The sequence below is a fragment of the Triturus cristatus genome, chromosome 2_1, assembly GCF_964204655.1.
Source record: "Triturus cristatus chromosome 2_1, aTriCri1.1, whole genome shotgun sequence".
NCBI classification, from domain to species: Eukaryota; Metazoa; Chordata; class Amphibia; order Caudata; family Salamandridae; genus Triturus; species Triturus cristatus.
Genome location: NC_140581.1, coordinates 896,936,211 through 896,960,999, shown reverse-complemented (window position 1 = coordinate 896,960,999; position 24,789 = coordinate 896,936,211). Strand labels below are relative to the sequence as shown.

At 44.7% G+C, this 24,789-nt stretch overlaps 1 protein-coding gene across 2 annotated transcripts in view; it reads right to left on the bottom strand.

Annotated features, from left to right (window-relative positions):
- Positions 1-24,789, bottom strand: part of GOLM1 (golgi membrane protein 1) — a 356,993-nt gene that overhangs the window by 105,681 nt on the left and 226,523 nt on the right. For both annotated transcript variants that reach the window (XM_085633090.1, XM_085633091.1), the window contains one exon: positions 12,842-12,935. In XM_085633090.1, coding sequence (XP_085489216.1) covers positions 12,842-12,935 — 94 coding nt within the window. The remainder of the gene's footprint in view (positions 1-12,841; positions 12,936-24,789) is intronic.

Below are 24,789 nucleotides of genomic sequence, written 5' to 3'. Positions count from 1 at the left end.
ATGTTTTTGGTAGGGGGTGTTTTCTGTGGTAGGACTTTTGAAGGCCCCTTTCCCTTTATAATGCCGAAAGAGCAGCTGCATTTGTGGTGTGACTTGTAAAACACTCATTGATTTTACAGTGCCTGTATCTTTATTGATTTTTCTAACTGCAAATCTACTTCTGAGCCAAAGAGATGTTCCCCATAGAATGGAATGTTTAGAATGTGCTCTTACACCTCAGGCTTAAATCCAGATATGCGTAGCCACACATGTCTACGCAATATTATTGAACTGCTGATGGCTCTGGCAGCAGTGTCCGCAACATCTAGTGCACATCTAATGGTAGTGTTTGAAATTTGGCTGCCCTCATTCACTAACGCTTCTCCACGTTTTTTTGTATTTCCCTGGGGGATGTTGCATTAGTTCCGGAATCTCATCCCATGTTGCTTTATGATAACAACATAGTAATCTGACCGAGTTAGCAATTCCAGGGGTTTGAGTGCCCTATAGCTACCTTTTTGCCTGCAGCGACAATCCGTGTACTCTCCTTACCAGAAGGTGGCGCATCTTCAGTGGCCTCGGATGCTGCTCTTTTCCTAGATGGTGTGACCACTAATGAGTCTGCTGGTGGGTGGCCCCTTTTAAATAATGGGTCTTTTTACAAAGGCCTGCATTTTCTTTCAAAGCGCCCTTTTTCTTTCTCCTTTCTCTGAGTCCATGCTTTTTTAAATTGCAAATGGCTCAAGTCAGAGCGCTTCTTCGGATATGATGGCTTGTCTGGTGTGGAAGCCTGATTGTTTTTTTGTCGGTGCCAAAACATTCTTCAATGCCGATTTATGCTTTGGTGTTGTGTCAGTGCCATCCCCATTTTTTGGCCTTGTTGTCCGATAAGAATCGAGAACGTTATCATTCCTTCTCAGCTCCGAGGCATTAGGCTCGCGGTGTCGACCTAAGCCAGATGGCTGTGGCGCATCGTGGAGTAGAGGGGGAGGTGTGTGCAGGGTCGATGTTACTCGTTGTTCTTGGTCTCGATTTTGTTTTTTGTCTCAATCCAGATTCTGTAGCCTTTGGTGTGATGTCCTCAATGTGAATCAGAGCCCATTCATCCCCACTGGACTTCCCGGAGGCGACCTAGTGGGGGCATGCAATTATTAGCCAACCTTGTGTTGCTGTATATCTCCTCTTAACTCAGCAAATTCGTCATCATGTGAGAACACAGCCTCGACCGCCATCTCCATTTTATGTGTTAGGCGCCGATCCCTTCTATTCGGCAGCGTCTTTTTGTTTTTAAATAGTTTACCCACTGCGCACTCTTGTTCTTTGTGCTCATTTGATAAGCACAAGTTACACACTTGATGAGTGTCCAAGTAAGCATATTTTGTCTGGCACCGAGGGAATCTGTGAAATAGACTTAATTTTTTTGTCTCCATCACCTTGAGTTAGATATTCTTGACTGGTGTTGATGTCGGCTGATAGATACTAGATTTCAAATTGTGTATTTTGTTTTCATCTTTCTCTGTAGGCCGCATAGGTGTCGAAACCTGAAGCGCTCTGATGTAGTTCGTCCGACCCCAATAGCAGAAAAACACTTTCTACTAAAAGAGCTGTTAAATATATGCAATGCCTCAAGGAGGAGATACTCCGTACAAAGCTGACCATAAAAATTCATAGTGCACTGCTGCTGGACTGTAGGAACCTGGAGGCAAGGTTTGGCCATTTGGCATTGCCTGTGGTTGCGAAGAGATCTATTTGAGGGAACCCCCATTTGTGAAAGTAAAGGAGGACTTGTGGGTGGAGTTCAACTTGAAAATTTGTTGCCCTATTCTGCTGAAGAGGTCGGTAAAATCACGGTCCATCCTCGGTAGGTATTCCATTAACGAACAAGTTACTTACCTTCGGTAACGATGTATCTGGTAGAGACACAGTCTAGCCGCAGATTCCTTAACTTAGAATATCCACAGGCGTCAGACTGGATCCGGAAAATCTTTCCCAGCAGTACCTCTACGCACCGGGGGGCGGCGTCGCCCGAGTCCGTCCTGACGTCATCCGCGGATATGACGTCAATGGAGCCATAGAAGTCCCCCCAGGCGCGCTGACGTCAGTTTTCTGTGAATCTTTTCCGAGCCACAACGCGGAGCCACTACTAAAACTGAGAATATGGAACAGTGTGCCAAAAAAGATCAGAAATCTTTCAAACAACAATGACAATAATGCATAGATAATGAGGAACATCACCATGTATGTCACAGAAAGAGTACTTGAAACTGTAAGGGACTTTAGGGTGAAAACAGAGAACCCACCCCTAGGAACAATTTCGCAGAAGCGAAGAGCCATGACCTCCAATGTGGCAAAACTGTATTGGAAATGAATGTCATCACAAACGATAGGCAGTCTGCAACCACTGGATGTAACTGTAAAGGGCAACAAGACTGGAACAACATGACTGATGGCAATTGACCACATTTCTACAACACCAGAGAATACGCAACCATACACCCCAGAAATGACCTATTGACTGTAGCACAGCCAAATAGACACTCAAACCAATGGGCCACAGCGTAATCAAGGAGGAGACCCCAAAGTAAAGGGAAAGAAATTAATGAGGGTGGAAGGCAGGGTAGAAGAACATGAAAAATCCCCACACTGGAAGAACCAGGTTAGAGGAACGTGGAAGGATACATACTTTCACAACCCAAGGACGAGAATGGGTGTGGAAGCAACAGATAAACAGAATGAGACATCCTGCCCCCGAAGGAGGAGAAGCAGAACACCCTGCAGGAAGACCAAGGCCACCTGCAAAGAGGCAAGTGGGTAGTACCCAACCTGGTATGGTCTTCACAGAACGGGAAGGCTGGGTGAGCATTAAGGAATCTGCGGCTAGACTGTGTCTCTACCAGATACATCATTAACGAAGGTAAGTAACTCCTTCATCTGATATAGACATCTAGCCACAAATTCCTTAACTTAGAATAGATAACAAAGCTATACCCCATTGGAGGAGGGTCTGCGGTTGAAACCTACCAAGTTCCAAAGGGAACTAATCCATCAATAATATTGACTAAAACACGGTGGGGACCGCAATGCCAGCGTGGCTGATACCAGACCCATTAAGCTCAGGACGAGAGCATGAGCAAGGGGAGCAAAGGTACCACAATCCATCAGAGGACGGCATGAGCCCTCTTTCGTCCAGACAGGGACGAAATCAAAGTGCAGCCCCAGAATGGTCAGTGCATAAAGGAAAAATACCACAAACTTCTACAAAGGAAGTGAAATGGAGCACAGGATCCGCAAGAGACAGTCCCAGAGAAGGGACAAAACAATATGACAGAGTCAAGCATACAAACTGAGCATGCACAACAGTGGATGCTAAAAATGGCATGGCAGGGGACATATTTTACCATGCTGAGAAATACAGAACCATGACTACCAGGAGACACCTGTGTGTGGATGACAGGAACACACATACGCAGATAGTGGGTACTGTGAGAACCACAACACACAAATGCAAAAGCCCAATGAAATGGAACAGCAACACCATGTGCGCGTCGCCGAGAAAGACGAGCACATCACAAGGTAGTCACCCGGCCAACCGTACCCAGAGGTACAATGGCTAAGGACACCGGCAAGGCCAGACACACAGAAAAACCTATCTCCCATGAGAGAGAGAGCGAGAAAGAGAGAGGGAGAGAGAGAGAGAGAGAGAGAGAGAGAGAGAGAGAGAGAGAGAGCAAGAAAGAGCGAGAAAGAGAGAGCGAGAGAGAAAGAGAGCGAGAGAGAAAGAGAGAGCGAGAGAGAAAGAGAGAGCGAGAGAGAAAGAACATTTTCAGGGAAACTGCAATCGCGCAGCCAGGCATGGCGAGGCAGAGCAACTGACCTGGCTTTAGCCCGACCCACGGAATCAGTGGGGTCTAGGGTCAACCAGATGAAAAACTGAGCCATGTAGTGGCCATCACGAAACAGCAGGTCCAGGTCAGCACGAGGGCCCTCTGGCAAGGATGGAAGGAGGCGCTCGACTGAGTCCTAAAGGGACTGAAGTCCCGAGCTGGTGGATGCAAAGACATGGTGGCCACAGGACTCTAACTATCTAGACTCCCTAGTGAGAGTAAGCAACGGAGGAGAAGCAGAAGAAGAGAGCGCTGCCTGGGCTACCAATCCTTGAGCCCTAGGATGGAGGGACAAACAGGCAGGGTCATCTGGAGCCGGGCAATGGTGATGCACAATAGCACAACCCAGGAGGTCCCCCGATGAGGGTCTCGCCCAAGTACCCAGATGGATGTCGTGTATTGACCCGCCAAAAGACAGCAAGGGCTCCACCTCCACGGCGCCCTGATGGAGAAGATCCAACAAAGGATCAAAATGCAGAGAGACTAAGGGCGGATGCATTAGCAAGATATCCGCAGCCCTGCAAACTGCTCTCGCAAAAGCAGCACTAGCCTCCGTGGGCATCCTAGGCGGCGACAGCAAGTCATTTGTAGGGGACGGTTGCAGGGTAATCCGTCCACCAAACGACAGCGCAGAGTGTAGAGCCAACCAGTGCCCCATGGGCACCTGCTCAGAGGCCGCTGAACAACCCTGGGGGTGGTGGACCCTCTGGAGCCTCTTCCTTTACCAAAAGAGGAACAGCCGGGGATGGCACCTGCGGCGACCGACGTCGAGAAGGTGTCGGTTCGACGTCACTGACCACTGAAGAGGACTGGTCAGCCTGGCGTCGGGCTGACTTTGACTCTATCTCCTCCTTCGAGGTGGGAAAACGCGGGGAGGAACGGCGCCGACTTGGAGTCGAGCTACGTGCTGCAGCCGCATCCGGCGTCGGCGCAGGGAGCTCCACACAGGGCGGAGACGCTACAGGAGGGCCTGACATCTGGCTGGGATGCCCCTCAGGGCCGTGTCCCGACATCGCAGCAACTCCGTAACCAGAGTTAAGGCACTCTATCGGCACCAAGGGCGAACCTGCCGGTGAATCCCCGACCTGAGCCCCTACCCCCACTGTGGGGCCCAAAGGCACACCAGGGAGAGGAGGTGATACAAAGCTGGCCTGCAAAGCACTAGAATAGGCTTCCATCTGGGTCCAAGTCGCCCCAGCACCAGGAAATGGTGGGTAGGTGGGGACCGACTTTTGAGGGCCAGTGTCCGGCGAAGACCGGAAGCTGCGGCCCCAGATGTCACGGTCATGCGAGGCCTGTCCCGAAAGGGAGCCACAGCATGAGATGACTGGCGTTGCTTGGACCCCTCCGCTGGAGATGGAGACCAGCGCCACAAGGACTCTGAGCGGGACATCCAGTTTCAGCTGCCGGCAGGCGTTGCACTCCATGGAGTCGTGGTGCTCTCCCAAGCACCACATACAGATCATGTGTGGATCAGTCGCCGACATCTGCCGCATACATGTCTCACACGGTTTGAAGCCAGTAGGCATCACACACGGTTCCCGGACGCTAAAAGGCGTTGAGGGCCTGAAAACTAAAAAAACAGGCCAGAGGAACCGCTTCGCCTGGATCCACGTTGGGACGCAGAAACGAAGGAAACTGACATCAGCGAGGAGGGACTTCTATGGCTCTATTGATGTCATATCTGTGGACGACGTAAGGACGGAGCTGGGTGACGCCGGCCCCCGGCGCGCAAAGGTAATGCTGGGAAAAAATCTCCGGATCCAGTCTGACGCCTGGGGGTATTCTAAGTTAAGGAATCTGCGGCTAGATGGCTCTATCAGGTAACTTAATGTTGTGATGGCGAGCCCAACGCCAAATGGCAAGAGATAACAGACAGCTGTGGAGAGCGTGTCCCTCCTCGTTTCTCAAGGTACTACATGGCTATCATATTGTCCATCTGGACAAGGACTTTGAACTGATAGTGCTTTTCACTAACCACAAAACTGAGATATCTGCAATGGGCCTGATTTATTGGAATGTGGAAGTAGGCATTCTTTAGGTCTAGCGCAGCCAAAAGCTTGCCAATCTGGAGAATATCCTGAAGGGTTGCTATGTGAAAGTGCAGGATGTATTAATTTAAGGCCCTGAGCTCCAGAATCGACCTGAGGGACCTGTCTTATTTGGATAGTACACTCCACTACCTTGCTGATGTACAATCTGCTACCTTGCTGATGGTTCGGGATGGGTTCTATATCACCTTTGAGAACGAGGGCTTTGACCTAATTTTTGAGTAGAGTTTGATATTCTGCTGATAGTTTGTCTGCGAGGTGGAATGTTAGGAAGGGGACAATAACCATTTTGGATAATATCCAATATCCATAGGTCTGAGGTGATAGTTTGCCATGTGGGACAGAACCTTTATAGACTTCCCCCAACAGGTGTTGTGTGATCAGGGAGAAGAAGATGCAAGTCAGGGTCTTGTGGCAGGTGTAGCTCCTTTTGGGGAGCTACCCTTGCCTCTGGAGTTATTGCCCCTATAGAACCCTCTAAAATAACCCCTGGTTGAGAATTGCTGACCCTGGGTGCACTGGTAAGAGGTGGAAGTCTCAGAGGAGGTGGTTTTTCAACCACCATTGTAGAATGGGTGGCGAAAGGAACTACAGGGAGCTGGGTTTTGAAGTGCCCCCATTGCTTTTGCTGTTTTTGTATTCGTTTTTAACAGTTTGGTCCACCTGTGGGCCACAAAGGTGTTTCCCATCAAAAGGCATGTTAAGCCTATTTTGCGGAACTATTAGTTCTGAGACAGACGTAGCCAAGAACGTATGTCGAGGATAATATCAGTGTTAAGTTAACCCCCCTCGCCGCAGTGTCAGCAGAGTCAAGGGCACTGCAAATGGAAGGATTGGAAATGATCTTGCCCTTGGATACTATTTCTCTGCCATGGTTTCTATGCTCCTCAGGGAAGTATTGGAGAAGTTCCTACATTCATCCCAGTGGACACGGTCATATCTTGCAAGGAGGCCCATTGAATTTGCAATCCGTCAATGGTTCACTGACTGCTCAGCTACCCTTTTCCCTGCTGCATTTAGGCATTTGCTCTCATTATCTGCCGACGGGGTATCTCCGATGGCCTGGGAGTTTGCACGTTTACGAGCAGTGGTGATGGCCAGTTAGTCTGGTGGGAGCTGACCACAAATGTATATAGAGTCAGATGGGAAGAAGTTACATTTCTTATCCACCCACGGTGTTATAACCCTATCCCTTACTGGGTCTTTAAAAATGTCAGGGGTGTGATGCATCATCTTCCTAAGCATTGGAAGATTCTGGGTAGAGCAGTGAGTTGAGGAAAAGGTTTCAAACAGATAATCCTCCTCTAAGGGCTCCCTGTGACATTTTACTTTATGGAAATAGACAGCTCTACTAATCAGTTCTTGTTAATGTAAGGTAAAAACAGAAGAGCAGTCACAAACTATCCTTGTTAAAATGATCAAGACAAGCTTGATAAAGTAGAGAACAGCATGGACTTGATGATCTGATGGGAAGTTGATGGAAGGGAATGGCATACTGTGCTGGGTCAGCAGAAGCTGGTCTCTAGAAATACCAGGTTAAAATTGATCCAACAAAGCATACTACATATTATTTATCTCACGACCAGTCATCTCCATCAAATGTGTACATCAGTAACGGACACATGTCTTAGCTGTAAAGCTGGGAACTTGACGCATGCGGTGTTCATGAACCTCAATATTTAACTATTGAACATCTATACTTTAGTTTATAGAACGGACAGGTTTTGAGGTGACCCTAAACCATAAAACAAACTTGTTGGGCCTAATGACAAGAACTAAAGGTAATAGAATGACATGTACGTTTGTCAATCTTGCCCTAATCATGGCTAATAAAAAACCCCAACAAATGAACATACAATTGGCAATGTCCTGGAAATGTAACTGTGCACTACCGCAATTAAAGTGGAAAAGGGAGCTTTCCAACTTAGTATACCCAAGAGGAAGTATTAAACTTCCAAGAGGATGAGGGGGTATGCGGATAAACAGTGGTGGCATCATGGGACATGCTTCACCTTAAGGGAAGATAACAGGACCCCTTGAGTCACAAAACACATCTGAGACACAATGGGGTCTCAAAAAGGGTCTTATTCTCTTAACCTGTACGAATTACAGTAATAGATATGCTACAAGAATTTAACTAAAACTCTCATGTACAAAATGAGCCGCTAATTAATGTACCATGATATTAAATGTACCAACCACCCCACTTTTCATGAAGCTGTTAGTAGTTATTGAGTAGCTGGTAGAAAATGTGAGGGTCACAGATGCCATATGAAGACAAATGTAGCACTGCCTTGTTGATTGTATTTAGGACAGTGTACTACTACATGTGCACTACTTAACTTAATTTACCTACCCCAGGATGAAGCTAGTTGCATGGTTCTGTATTGTTTCTAGCCACACGTTTATGATGAAACTGTTAAAGTAGAGAAATATCTGCATTTCCCTCCTCTTTGAGTTGCGCAGCTCTGATCAAGAGAACCATGGTGAAGACTTAAGGACCGAGGTAAGTCTCAAAGAGAGATCTATGTAATGGTAGTGTTATGAATTAAGCACAAAACAGAGGCACTACATGTGGCAACTTCAGATATGAATGTCAATATACATCCAAAGACCCGTTCCAGGTTACCATTTTGTTTTAGGGTTTGATAATCTATAGCAAAAGTCACCATCATTAACTGTTCCTTATTCCGAAATTTACTCAGCTATCTTAATTTCAAAATGGTGTATAATCATCCTACTTTTATGGGAACCAGAAAGTTCCTTGCATAAGCAAACTCTGAGGAGGACTTTACATCCACTTTCAACAGAAGCGCACTCTAACTGTAGAATTGATCACATATTGAAAATAAAGAATCACCCTGGCACTCTTCCTCTCCGGCAAGCTATGAGAATGAAGGAGTAATCCAAAAGAAAGTATTAATTTGAGTCTGAGTAGTAGCCACAGCAAATGTAGGTAGACGATCCTTGTCACAGGGGAGACAGATGTACTGTGGTCACGATTTCAACAGCAAGAACTTTATACAGGTAATAACTCTCCTATAAGGGTCAGAATTCCTGAAATTAGTGTGAAATGATGTTGCAGCAGAAAGACAAACATGTGGTCGCTTTACCATGCTTACATTCGTGCCTACTTAATCTTCAAGGACACCTTTTCATTCTAATGGCAGGTCTAGTAATTCTTCTACACAAACCTTGTATAACGCATCCAAAGTACATTCCAAGAACATCCTCTACTCACTGGAGCATGCCATTGCATTCAGAGTGGCCGCGTTTCTGTAGAGGATATGATTGGGAACCTCGAAGTTAGCCAAAGGATTTTTGATGAAGGTTTATGGCATATAAATCGGGCAGAGGTTTTGTTGCCAAACTGACCAGTTCCTATAAATTGTGCCTATATATGGCTAGAAGACCGACTGCACTGCTGAGGGATCGAAGCAAAAAAATAGTCTGCTCCATCGAGCATAAATTCCTAGTTTCATGGTGAAGCAGTAGGTTTAGGGTACCAATTGGGTATGATTTGGAAGAAAAGGTGTAGAGTAATAGGTTTTGAAGAGTAGGTAGTGCATAGGGTAAACTTGGGTCACTCTGAGGAGGAGGATGATTCTTTGTTCCAGTTGATCACTGGGGTGAACTGCAAAGATAGTCTTCCAGCCCTTTACTGAATGACAAAATTAGCTAGGCTTTCCCTAGAACTACAGCAAAATAGAAAATATTCAGAATGCCCATTTATGGAGGAGGGAATGACACATCAGATAAAGTAAACGCTCCACTAGATCAACACATTCTGGGAGACAGCCCTCCTCTTTAGATCTAAAAAAAAAAAAAATGAGAGGAACAACTAAAGTCCTCTGGCTTAAGAGACTTTCTTGGCTCTAGTTTCCTCAACAGATGGAATGTGGTCCATTCACTTGAAGCTCAGACGCACATTTAAATACCAGTATTGACCATGGCATTCAGCCCACTGGTGCTGGTGAGAGAGACATAAGGAGCATTGGTCCAGAGATACAATTTGTGTCAGAGCTGGGCATGGTGCTCAATAATCTTACACCACTTGAGATGGTTAAGCGCTAGTTAAAACCTGAAAATATCCTCTGATGAAGGAGGGATGTAGGCCTTTGGTTGAGGAAGCGCCATCACTGAAGATTTTCAGAATGGAGGCCTTAAAATCCTAAACCTCAGCTCTACTAGCAGAGAGAGAGGGAACTGTACCAGGCAATCTTGAGGTTTGACAATAAAGTGGTTGGTTAATGTTTCAATATCTGAAATAGTTCATGTGGATTGTCACCCCAAAGAAGAACAATCAGCATGCGACCACTCGCCCTTCTTTTTATGGTGCTTTACTGAATTCATATTAGGCACAGAGATCCTGCATGACATCACATCGAGAGTGGTTTTCTGGATGCATTAGTCTGAAGAGTGACTGAGACGTGGGCTGAGCCTTTCTGACAATATATGGCCAGAAAAACTTTAGTTTCTCCATCACTAATATTGCTTTGGAGTGCATTTTCAAGCGAAACTTACAGACCCCAGAAATTCAGTCTGGACTCATCCACATGCATCTATGGTTAGGGTCAGATGCGAACATCTAAGGATAATATGAAAACGGGCGCACATTCAGAATAATCTAGTCAAGCTCATTTCTATCTAAGCAAGTCTGCGGACGTATCCACTGTAAAGTCCACCAACATTTCTTATTCTTTTCCATGCATTCCAGAGACCAATCCAGATGAATTCTTTGAGGCAGGTCCAGTTCAGTGGTAGGGCCTCGTCAGGCCTCATCAGTCACCTGATATCATCTACCTGTCATAATCTGACAAACCATTGATCACAGTACTTTTCTTAACGCCATTAAGACTCACCTCTTCTGTCATGTTGTCGCCTCTTTCAACTTGCTATTTGGTGGAGTCCTAGTGCTACAACTCGTGCAGGCGAAAGTGCGCTTGCAAAGCGCCTTTTCTCATTCAAAGTTCTACTACCTGATCACGGCGACCGATAGGATAAAGTTAAAAGTTAACCTTTGAGGACCTTACTACAGAGTGATAGGACTGGGAATTGCTTCTCATAGCTGTTAATTCAGAGCTTTGTACAATACATAAAGTGCATCTCTACTTCTGCACTGAAGCACACCTTGCCAGTTAACTGTTCGACATGTAGCTTGTTGGTGTGGAGAATTTAACAATGGGAAGAGGGTAAAACAGAAGAATATTGGGATCTTTATACTAACCTTATAGTATTTCCTATTTCCAACATGTGAGTAGATTTTAGTACTATCAAATAAAACTAATGGAGAAGGAAGAGCTGTGGTGAATAGTCAAAGAAATAAAAAAAAAAAAAAAAAGATATAGTGGGAAAATTGTGCATCACCCCTTAAGGAACATCAAAAGTATGGTTCTTTCAGAAGATATGTGGTGTGCTATTATCCAACATGAGCATGACTGAAATTCCATACAAGGCTCACTGGCTCTGGTGGATTGTGCTTAGATATGCAATTGGTTTAATTGAAAGGTTATTCTCTGCATATCATGGCAATGGAAGATGAAGCAGGTGGTTCAATTACCAACAACGTTTTGGGTCTGGTCTTGTAGGCACCTGCGCCATCACAGGTAAATAAAAAAAAGTGCTAGTACTTAAAAAAATATATATGTAGATCCCTTTTTCTGGGCAAATGAAGTCAAATTGTGCACCTAAAGTCAATGTGGCACAGCCAAGGCTTTTATGAGAGTATAGAAAAAAAATCTCTTGATTTGGCTAAAATGTAGTTAACACCTTTTGGACGAAATGTCTGGAGCATCACCATGCTCCAGGGGAAAAAACGTACAATTCAACAGAACACAGGGCTTGTGTTCACCAAAGCGCGTTAAAGATTTTGTGGCCAAATAGGAGGTTTTAATGATAAAGAAACATCACGTCACAAGAGATCATTGGTTCAAAAGGCATAGGATGATGGGATTCAAATTCCCAGTAGCCCTTCTAAACAGATGCAAGACACCACCAAGGCACATGATCTGTCATGGAACGAAGAGCAGGGGGAAAAGGAAATCCCCACCAAATTGATCATGCAGTGTGTCCTGGAACCCCTTTTATATTGTACAAGCTAGTCTTTCGATAGCAGATGAGAGGATTAATCAGCTTTTGGGACACAGAGTAGTAAATGCAAAAGACACTGTTTCTACAAGTGAATTTTCTTGCAACCTGAAGTATATCCAAATTAGCGGAGCAGAGAGTCTAGATGAGTGACGGCTAGCTCTTTGGCAGCTGTGTTTGGCACAGTTCCTTTAGGTTTTCAGGGGTTATGAGCACTTACTACATTTGACAATGTGGAAGACCCCATCACTGAAGTGGGGTCCCAGCCTAGCTGCCAGAATTGCTCAGTAACACATCGTGTTTTCAAGCACCCTTACTTGCATCAAAGCTAATATTCTTAAAAATAAAGCAAAATGTCTCCTTTGAGACGGGGCTGCCTTTGCCCTACGTACATCCCAAGGTTTTGAGCGGCTGTATACCAATGGCCTCACAGCAGGTATGCATCACACTGCTGTGCTCCAGACAGAAACAAAGTAGTGATGTAGATCAGCTGGTACAAACTGTGTGCGACACTTCACACACGGTTTAAAGCAAGAGCGCTGTTGCGCCGGCTTCCGCCCACAGCACAAGATCGCTGTGAGTGAGAGAAGAAGTTTCTCGTGTACAGAGATAGGAAGGCAAAAAGGGAACTGATAAGAGTGAATACTTAGCCAGGGGAAGGAAACGTGGCCACATGAGCCTAGTCACATGCCTGGTATTGGCAAGATCAAATTAGTTGTGCCATGAGAAAGTACGTATGTACGCATGTACGCGCGCACACACACACACACACACACACACATACACACACACACAACTCATAAGAACATAAGGCTTTCTTAAAGTATTTGATTAACTTACAGTTCATAATTAAGTTTCCTCGACAAGCTCTCTCGAATTCCTTTCATCTGCTGTTGCAGTAGATCATTCTCTCTTGCCAATTCTCTATAGTCACCTAGAGGGGAGAATAATTTACAACCAAATAATTCATACTTCACATGCTGCATTACGAATGAAACAATAACTACAGTGCCATAAGAAACATAGTGGCAGATTTCACAGACGTTTCACTTGGTTACATCTACTGAAAAATCAAGCAAAATGAACTGAATATACTGCATCTACCACAAGGTCTTCAAAAGGCACAATGCAGCAGGTTCTGGGAGGTAATTACATTTGTGAAATGCTTGAAGGGTTGCTTCTGAGCAAGAGGGAGCACAACTGGTTGCATTTGCCAATGGGACTCACTTTCACTTTGTTAGATACTGAAATTAGTCACATACGATTATTTTAGTACAGAACGCCATAAACAAGTTAATACAGTTACCTTCACAATATAGAATATATTTACAATTCTCTCAAGTTCAGTTTAAGTACAAAAAATAATTAATTGCTAAACAAGCAATGACCAAGCTAATAGGCCAAACTGGCAATGCTTGTTTTCCAGCGCAGACTGCCGCCGTGTGTGCGCATACAAACAAAATGATTTTGCTAAATATATTATTTTTAATTTATCATTCTGAATTGCCCATGCCATCTAGGAACGGTAAAATACAAATAAAGTATTTGCGAATGGTGCTTAAATGTTGACATGCCAGGAGTCTGGGTAGCAGTGGGTAGAGCTGCCAGGCGCAGGTGGGGGTTGGGAGGAGGTTAAGAGAGGGGTAAAGTTGATGGCAAATGAGCAAGTGGGACAAGTGAAGACGCCCAGTAGCAGGGGGCAGCTGGCCCGGCCTTGAAAAAAGAAAAGTATACAAAAATAATAGCAGAGGGGACACTAAGAAGAGTGAAGAAAACCTTGTATTCCTGTGAAATGCAGAAAGAAAATATTTTCAAAAACCCTCTAACATAGATCCCGCCCAGGTGGTTTCGACACGGGTGGTATTCTAGATATGGCGGCAGGCGTTGCGACGGATGGGGTGGTGGAACGCGCTGACACAGGAAACTTCCCTCTGGCATAATGGGCGCTTACCGCAGCTGGCGGCTCTGCAAGGATTACGGGGGCGGGATAACAGGTATCTCAGTCCTAGGGGATGTGATGAGGGGGCTGACGCTCAAATCTTTTCAGGACCTTCAGAAGGAATTCCACATGTCGCAGTCCCAGTTCTATTGTTATCTTCAATTTAGACACGCCTTGTCTCCCAGCTTGGAGGGCGTGGAGTCCCTGCCAGAATTCAGTCAGCTAGAGGCAAAAGTGTTTATGGGAGACCTCAGCGATCACAAAATCTCCCAGATATATAGGTCCCTAGTCATTCACGGCTCTCCCTCGCTTCAGAAACCCGGGGGGGGGGGATGGGAGGGAGATGTGGGCCCTTTGGAGGAGGAAGACTGGACCCTGGCTGCTCCACGAGGGGCGGCCATAGCCATTCGTCTCCGCCTCATTCGGTTCAAATACTTAAGAGTTTATTTTACATGACCGTGCCTGTGGAGGGCGGGGCCGATAGCCTCTCCAATGTCTCTTAGATGCAGTCGAGAGGAGGGCACGTTTATATACACGTTCTGGCACGGTCCTTCCCTAGACCGTTTTTGGAGGGGAGTGTTTACTTGCCTCTCAGAGGTTCTGGGGTGAGAACTCCCCCGCACATCGCGGTTGGCACTGCTTCACGTTATGGAAGGAATGATGCAATATCTACAGGAGGTACCTGATTCAGCTGGGCTTTACATTAGTGAAAAGGGACATAGCAAGGGCGTGGAAGGCGCCGAGGGCCCCTCGGTGGCCGCGTGGAAGAATGGCTTGGAATTTTGTATGGGGCTGCAACAACCATTCTTTACTGCCAGGGGGTGCCCGCACAAACATTACAAGATCTGGAAACGTTGGGCAGACTATCGGGGCCTGCTGTTAGATCCAGCGACAGATGCCCACCCGTTGGGCTGACTCACATACATATGATTGGAGGGCAGAGGGGGTGGGGGGGGGCCTGAGGGGATAGGTTCTCCTGGCAACCGGGGGGTTTAAATCGTTATGTTGCTATGAATGGTATTTCCTTTTTTTTTTTCTTCATTTATGTGCAAACTGTCAAAGCTACGATATTTGTATGGTTTGATCATGCAGCCGCCTCTGGAGAGCAGAGCCCTGCAGTGTATGTGTACCTTGACAAATAAAAATGTGTTTAAAAAAAACTCTAACGTAAGATGCAGGAGGATTAATCTCATCCAATCAAAAGCAAGTAATGCTCCAGTGGTGGGAAAAAAGGAGAAGGAAAGGCACAAAATAAGGAGTAGGGGAACAAGAAAGACAGGAAAGCAGTACATTTGTGAGCACGGGGCTGACAAAAAGTCCTCTCCAGAGACTTGTACTGTAGTCAATTTGTATTAAAAAATAAATAGCTAAAGCTGCCTATGTGTAGATAAGACCTCAAAGGGCACAAAAGAATTCATAATCTCTGTTGTTACCATACAGTTTTATTCCTAGTTTACCTATTCTCCTTGATCCCAGATCAGCATTTCATAACATTGACCTATTATTTGTTCAAATTTGCAAATAAAGTACGATACATCCATAGGACACATTCTAGGTAAGATTGGTTCAGTGGTTTCCCAGCCTTTAACAAATGTGTTATATTACAAATCGCATCTATGTCAGAGGTAGTTAAGAGAACAGCTACCTTGAAGCATTTAATCCCGAAAAAAAATATTTTTGGGAATTAACTGTTTTTCACAAATTTCTCTATAGCAGATGCAAAACAGTAAAAGATGGACAATGTCCGCCTTCACAGCCAATCCTCAAGGGCATGCATCCAACAACTTTGATTTGTCCCTCTGCTTCCAGGAAGTTTATGTCTGGAAACAAGTCACAGCCCAGTAATCCAGAACATACCTTCGTCATTCAAGATTATTTTTACAAGCAGTTATCTTCTGCCAGTAGTACATAGCCACCTTTTTTTACAAATGTGCAACTTATATACATTTACAATAACTGCTTTCCAGGTTTAAAATAAGACTTCCTAATGTAACCGATTCAAGTTAGAAACTTTCGCATTGATGGTTTATACATTTCTTCAATTAGCCTGAATGTTAAGTATGTCTCCCAATTGGTTCAAATTTCAACCAAGGACAGCAAAGGTTTTAATTGTAAGAGGTACACTAAGAATTCAAGCACTGATGGGTTTTACCGCACGATCTCCTCCCCATAGCCTGCATTAGCAACTGAGTTTCCCTATAAATCTTCAACATAGCCTCTACACACAAGCTTTACAATAACTATAACAGCACAGTTCTTATGAATTACTTCCAGGGGCCTACCTCCATTGCTGTAGACTTGCTAACAATCATTTTCAGAATTTACTGTATTACATAGTCCTCAAGGTTATTTAGAAGTCTTTCTTTTTTTTTGGTTTTATTAGCCACTTGTTAACTGAAATAAACATAAGAACATTCATAGCACAGACAAGAGATATAAATGTCGTCATCACAAACAATAATTACAGATAGATATAAACACTTAATACAAATAACATATAATGAGTAAATAAAATAAATAAGTAAATAAATAAATACTACTAGTCCCACTGAAGGCTGGACCAAACCATCCCGAATTTGACCCTCGACCGTAGGCCCCTTGCTTTAGCTAGTGCCAATTCCATTTCATAAACCCCCCTCCGGATCAACCAAAAATCAGTAATCTTAGGACTGAGTATTTCAATCCATGCCCTGGCAATACACAAATAAGGACAAACAATAATAATTGACACTAGTGATTTCGATAAATTGGCAGGATCCGGTACTATCCCCAGTAAAATTTCTCTCTCAGATAGTGGAGTATCCGTGCCTACTAACTTACTCAACTCACGGGCAACCTCATACCAATATGCAGTTAGCTTTGAGCACGTAACAAACATGTGTCGGAGATCCGCGGCATATTCATTACACTTAGGGCAGTGTGACTTCAAAGAAGCATGAGACACAGCCCATTTAGAAATGACCATTGGGGTATAATACAGCATAAACATGATACGATGTTGTTGCAACTTTAAATTAATTGAGGTAACTGCAGAATTGATTATAGCCAATGATTCAAAAACCTCATCAATTTAAAAAATGCGGTTCAGTTTGCCTGTGATCTGTATAGCATCATCTTTCGATGCAACTAGAAAGCTCTGATAAACTTTCCCTATAAAACCCCACCCGAAGTTTGGAAAATTAGCCGGAGTACCTCAGTTGTAGAGGGTAGAGCTAGCAGGCCTTCTTCCCCTTGAATAAAAAAAGTTCCTAACTTGCAAGTATTTAAAAAATGAATTCTGGGCTACCCCAAATTCCTCTTTCAACGATGAAAATGACCTAAAGCCGTGTTTATCATAGAGGTGCCCTAACAATGTTATACCATGCTGTTGCCACATTCTCCCCATCGAATCAGAAAATATACCAGGGAGCCTCGGATTGCCCCATAGAAAAATTAATTCGTGCCAATTTGGCAATATAAATGCTTTGCGAATGTCGAGCCAAATGTGGGAGATATGTCGAATTATCTTGAATTGAACTCTCTTGTAGTAGTTCGGGTCGGATATGTGATGTAGTAAAAACCCCGTATTCAAACCGCAAGCCAGCTGATACGCGAACCAAGGTTTGCCCACGTCAGGTCCCTTAAGTAAGCTCTGAATACGGTTGACAAAAGCAGCCCAAAAATAGGCTCTGAAGTCCGGGAGTTTAAAACCACCTTAATCATAAGACAGCTTAATATATCGGAGAGCCCTCCTCGCCCTACGATAGCCCCAAATATAACTTCCAATAACACTGTCAAGCCGCTTTAAAAAAAAAAAAAAAAGACACCGGAACTCTTAGTGGAATAGTGCGGAACAAGTAAAGAAATGTTGGTAGTATATTAATTTCTACTGTATTGCACCTCCCAATAATAGTCAATGGTAGCTTATGCCACCTACGCAAATCAGTAGCCACTTTCTTCAGCAGTGGTTCGTAGTTTAAATCCATATAACAAAGTCAGTACGACAATTGAGACACACACCTAAATACGTAGCAAACGTAGTAATGCCTAGCGAGAGTGGTGCTGATACAGGTACAAAATTAAGGATTGTGTCTTCTTTAAATTAAGCTTGTATCCAGAAAAAGACCCAAAGTGTTGTGCCTCTTGGGTTATCACCGCTATAGCTTCTACTGGCCCTGTGGTAAATACCGCAATGTCATCTGCATAAGCAGTGACTTCTAAAATCATACCATTGAAGGACACTGGTGAAATAGAAACATTGTGGAGCAAGTGCCTGATAAAAGGCTCGATGTAAAGAGCAAATAATAAAGGGGAAAGCGGACATCCCTGAAGCGTGCCCCTATGAGTACTTAAAGAAGAAGATACAAGACCATTCTGCTTAATTACAGCGGTTGATTTACAATAAAGTTTCTGTACCGCCGAGACAAACCTCCGACCGAGACCTAAAGACATTATTGTACACCACAACGATCCCCAGGCCACTCAGTCAAAGGCCTTCTCGGCGTCCAGCATCAGCATCCCAATCCGCTGGTCCAGGTGATTAGCAATATCGAATGCTGCAATGGCAGTATTTATATGTGCAGCATTGTCCCTACCTGGAACAAAACCATGCTGTTCTTCTGATACCAATAAGTGGATCAGTGGGGCGAAGCGGGAGGCAAGAAGCTTTGAATTTTTTTTTGCGTCTGCATTAATTAGGGATATTGGTCTGTATGAGCTCATATCCTCCACTCGTTTACCTTTTTTGGGAAAAACAATGATATTAGTTTTGTACCACGAAGGGGGCGAGTCCCCTCCTTGCAGTATCTCATTAACCAGCTCGAGAAATACTGGAGTCAGTACATCCCTAAAAGTTTTGTAGAATTCAAGCGGGATGGTGTTTTCGCCCACCGCTTTGCCAGAAGGTAATGTCCCAATTGCTGAGTTAAGTTCTACTAGATCAGTATTTCCTTCCAACCCCAAAGTTTGAGAAGAATCCAAAACAGGTAATGCCCTTTCTTGTACATAATCTATAGCATATTGTTGATAAAAACGGATTGGATCATTATAAAGACTAGCTTAGAAAATCCTAAACTGCTCCACTATTTCTTGCGGTTTAGGAAAGGTTACACCATCCGCACCGTTAATTTTCTTAATATGTGACTCAGCCCTCTGGTCTGCAAGTTGGTAAGCCAGAACCCGTCCCACCCGCTCTCCATAATCATACTGCCTGGTTCTAAACTTAAGAAAGTTGCTGGCAACTTTGTCCTTTAACCTTCTACTAAACTTCGCTCTTATATCAATAATCTGTAAATATATTCGTTTTTCACCATTGTCCTTCAAGGCAATTGCTCGGGCATGCTGCTGCTCTAAATCAGTATATAACCTATGTTCATTTTCAAGCTGACTAAAATTAAACAGATTCTGCTTGACAATATACTGAAGTGTAGCCCCTCTCACATAGGACTTTAAGCAATCCCAGACTATAGCAAGGGATGCAGTATGAAGATTATTTGCTATATATTCCTTCAAAACCTCTTGCATGTAAGTTACATAATCTAAGTCACTGAGAAGGTGCCTAGGAAACGAAAATTCCCTGGCTTGTACTAGCCTGTCAGGACCAAAGTGTACTGTAAGCATGATGGGATTATGGTCCGATGTAACCTTGGGACATACCACCATAGAGGAGTTATCCAGCAGAGCATAGTTAGTAAAAATCATATCGATTCTGGAATACCGTTTGTGAGGATGAGAAAAAAAGGTATACCCCGGCGTTGTGGGAAAGAGTATTCTCCAAGCGTCCTCCAGCTGATGTATATAAAGCAAATCTTGTATAGCTGCCCTCACCTGAACCATTCTACCTCTTGCAGTCGTATTTGTGGTGTCAATTTTTTTAATCTAAAATGCAATTAAAGTCTCCCATTACTATGAGATCCCCGGCCCATTCCAACAGTTCAGAGCTCAGGTAGGAGATAACATCAGGGCAGTCAACATTAGGACCATAGATCATACATACGGTCACCTTTTGACCAAAAACCAAGAGCTGAGCATTTGCCCATCTTCCCTTGGAGTTGGCCTGTGTACGTAGGACCACTGTTTCGGAATGTTTAACCTTCAATAATGCAACCCCCCGGATAGATGCCGACTGCGATGTAGACATGATCAGATCATAGCCAGGCTGTTTGAAATACTTTCTATCTTTAAAAGCCAAATGGGTTTCAGCAAGTCCAACTATATCGGGCTTAAACACCTTCAACTCTTCAGCTACCAATCGCCTTTTACTAGCCAGGTTCAGCCAGCTAACATTCCAACTCATAAATGTAACACTCGGCATTAAGTAAATTTATAATAACGAATCGTTCACTATCCATAAAGAAAAATGTTTTTCCCTTAAACATACTCAAAATTCTGTTTATACCCTTTGTGCTATTTTAAGTGCGACATGACCATTTAACCCCCCCCCCCCTTCCCCTGCAACCCTCCCCACCTCCTCCCATCCCTTCCACTTCCAGCCCCCCACCCCGTATCTAGAAAAAGGAATCACCCCCCTTTTTGGCTGTCCTGATATGACAGCAAATGAAGACGCCCCACCCCCCCAAAACCCCCACCGTGCCCACCACACCACACCCTACCTTACCCATACCAGCCAAAAAACAGAATACACAATGCTTTAACAAAGGCAGAGATGCCACATACTGAAAACTACATTGAAAGGCCCACATTTCTATATAGTACAACCACAGGCAGCTTCATCTAGTCATAAATAGCAATATCTATCAACCCCCATTCACAATGTACTATAAGACAACAGATTGAACATTGGGGGTAGATTGCCACTTAAAGAGTGCCTTTTTCGCCTCCTGCTCATTAACAAAAAAATGTGTGTGACCATCCTTAATAACTTTTAAACGAGCAGGCTCCTGTAAAAAGACCTGTGAACAGACAGCCTTGAAAGAATCCATAAGTTGGCGGTGCTGCCAGCGCTTGTCCATAGTCGACTTAGACAAATCAGACCTCACAAAAATTGACAAAGTGTCTACTTTAACAGGAGCCAGGCCTTAAAAAAAAATTGCCTGGCGAAGCAATAAATTGCCCAAAGAAACAAGAATAGGCCTAGCAAAATTTATTTTGGGTTGGGTACTTTGTGGAAGGAATAGAAGTAGACGATGCGCCCTCTGGACTTGTGTGTCCATGTCCCAGTCATCTAAATCAGGGAATGCCTTCTGGAACATATCAACGATTAATGCACGAGGGTCGGAGCCTTCCCTGCCTTCCGGGATCCCAAAGATCCTCAGGTTATGGCGTCGCTGCCGGTTTTCAAGGTCTTCAATTTTAAACTGCATCCAAGCCATCTGTGACTCATGTGATGTAACCAGTTTCACAGTTTGAGTATTGACCTCCTCCACGGCTGCCACCCGATGTTGGAGATCAGAGACCTCAGTCAGAGGCTAGATGAGAAACCTTGGCAGTAACATCAGACAATGATTGTTTAATTTCCGTGCTATCTGCCCTTGCCTGTTGATAATAGACTTGTGCTTCTGCTCTTTGAATATTAAGTGCCTGCATAATTCTAAAAAGTGATGGCTCTTCACCCCCTACCGACCCCTTCCACCTGTGAGTTCAATTCGACATTGCACTCAGCTCCAAATACTTCAGTAGACAATATTCAGATAGGATATAAGGGTTTAGACATTGTAGGTTGATTGCTAGTTATAACAAATGCTGACCCCTTAGTATGAATATACTCCGCACCAAGTGTCTTCTGGGGCCCAATCTGTGAGCTGGCCGAGATCAGCATGCTAGCCGTAGACAGGTCGGGAATTCCAGTAGCCTGCAGGACCTTGGGAGTGTTAGCCGGTGCAATGGCAGCAAGATCTAACTGACCATTCGGGAGAGAAATAGCTGAAGCAGTCCCATGTGTTCCTGGGATAGATAGCCTGGAGACAAATGATCTTACTTCGCCCTTTGATGAAACCCATTTCCGTAGTGGGCCTACTCCCGGGCCGACTTTTGTAGTTCTTGCTGCCCCCTTAAGTCGTCCCAGTGCCTCTGAGATCTGAGCCTTTGCACCAGCCCCACCCCCACGACCTCTGCCACCTTTCCAAGTCCAAACCTGTTTGAGGCCTTTTACCTTCTGGGCTCTCCCCCCCCCCCCCTCCGGGTTATTGTTCCTGGGACTACGAGCAGCCTCGCAACTAATACTGATGCTACTATTCAAAATATCCTGACCCAAAGTAAAGTTATTGAGAGAAAGATCCAGACCACTCTGAGTCCACATTGGTCACCCCCTTACTGGTACCATTATCATCACAAGTCGGGCTGCTGCCATTCTCGTCCACCCTACCCAAACCAGTACCCTGTAAGATACTGTTTAGCTGAGCCAGAGAATCTTCATTATTCAGCCCCTTGGAGTGAGAAGTATGGTCTGCAGTAGCAAGTGTAATCGCAGCGGCATCGGCGCCAGCACTAAGAGAGCCTGAGGTATCTGCGTCTAATGATTCTTCAGGAGCAGGATTCGCCATACTCTCAACAGCAGAAGCAAGAGCATCCGATATTGTGCCACTGACAAAGCTCTCTTTAATAGAGGCACTCAATGGTCTTATGGAGTCTTCCAAGCCCCCCCAGCCCTCATGAACTGCCACATTCAATACTTCCGCCATTTGAGCGCTGGGGATGGCTGTCCGAGCCGCAGGAGCGGAGCAGCGCTGTAACTTTTCCAGAGCGCAAAAGTTTTAAATAGGCTTTCCCACCTGGGGGTCTGTTAGGGAATCACCTCCGAGGTTACTGGATACATTGTCGCTTACCGGGGCTCTCCTGAAAACTGTACCGCTGCTAGCAGCCACAGCGAATTCCGCTACTATTGGACAATCCACTGCATCCGTGGAATCCCGGGCTTCTGCCTGAACCTCCGCCCGCCCCCGGCGGGTCGTCTGTGGAGGAGCCATTGTTTTCACCTGGAAGCGCACCGCTTGAGGTCCTGCGCTGTCACCAACCCGGCTGCAACCGAGCTTCTCCTGGCCACCACCGTCGTTACAGGACTCGCCAGAGGAATGTTGAGTCAGGAATAGAAGCCGCGGTAGCGCTAACGAAAGCACTCTGTATGTCAACCACCTCGCTATGCGGCTGCCATACACCGCACAGATGAGTTCCGTTATCCGGCACATCCAAAGCAGAGGGGGCGGACACAGCCACGGCAGTAAGGGCCTTTCCTATTCCTGTACTCTTTCCGTCTATCCTTCCCTCAAATTAACACTTTTACGAAGTCCAACCGATCAGAGATTTCATTAGATCTTTTTTGCTGCTTTCCCTTCCATCAATGCCAAAGCCGTCGAATGGGGGGAGGGGGGAGGCAAAGGGGCGTAGCAGCAGGCCTGCGAGAGCTTTAGGGGGAGAGCGGGGGAGAAGTCTTCAGGAGCGGAGTCAATCCGCCATCTTCCTTTTTCGACCTAGAAGTCTTTCTAAAGGAATTACCAGTCTTAGCTATTGCAGCTTCATCATATGTGAATAATAAAAGCGGAATCCAGGTTTTTCATACTTTAAAACATCTGGTTATGTCGTAGCCAAAACTGAACAGAACAGGTTTGTACATGGGATTAACTGAAGGGAAGTCAGAGGGGTGTCCATGGGTGTGTACTGTCTATCCCACAACTGCCCTCAATTCTCCTTTATTGCTGCCACTTAACACAGGGCAAGACTTAATTACACAGGAATATTAGGCAGTTCAATATATCATTTTAGATTCCGAATGAGTTCATGGCAATTCACAAATCTTTGCTATTGTTGGCATTAAAGGCTATCTGCATATAAACGAAAATCTAAAACATTTTTCTACATTAACAGATTGGTAAGGAAATGACTGGTATGTGGTGGTATTCCTGATGCTGAATTCAGTCTGAAGGCCTACAAAATCTACTCGATCTATACTCACTCCAGTAGTCTCTCAAAGAAAACCATCCAAAACCTTTAAGCCATGCTACTTAAGTGAGAGACTGACTGGTAGCACAACAAGCTAGACATACCACTCCAAAACATGGGAAATATTTCTGCCTTCTTCCACATACTTGGTACATCTTGGTTTGGGATTATTGAAGAAAACAAACCTCTGCAAAACAAGCCTCATAGACCATTGTGCTACTTTGCTTAGCAGGAATACAATTGGGCCTGGTGCTTTCCTTTCTTTGTCTGGCAATAGCCTTTTCAATTTATAAAAGAGAAATTGCACAGATAAGAATTGTTTCACTGCAGCTACTTTAAAAAGAATGGAAGCACTCTCAAAGGAAAGAAACACTCTTATCTGATGAGTGGCCATTGTCAAGAGATTTCTAAGACTAACAGGGCAAGCACCGGACAGTCACAACTACAGAGATGCAATTAAACTTAACTGATTGAACTGTATATGCTGTGAGCCCTTGAGAAGCTGGGTGCACAATGGTCACTGTGCAACCACATGTGAAAGGTTTCACAAAATATACTCCCTTCATACACAAAATAGATGGGAGATCATCTTCAAGCTTCAGGTACCCCCTCTAGGAGTTCCTGCACAGGCATACAACTGAAACTACATCACAAATCATAACTCAAATGGCACATTTCTTAGGACAGTAAGTTGCGCATGCTTTTCTGCCATAATACATTTCATACACATCTGCCTAAAAACAGTCTGACTTGTTTGTAGGCTGCGCTAAATGCCAGAGCTTGGGTCCAGCTTGATTAGATCACGCTTCAACTCTACACTAACTGGACGACAAATGCTGCCGAGGATAAATGGTTCCCATTATGTGAATTATATGTTTGCTGCTACACCCAAAAAACAGATAATTTTGAAGAAGAATGAATTTGAGGACGTTACATTTTGTGATCTCCGAGTTACCATCAATGTTAAACTCTCGTC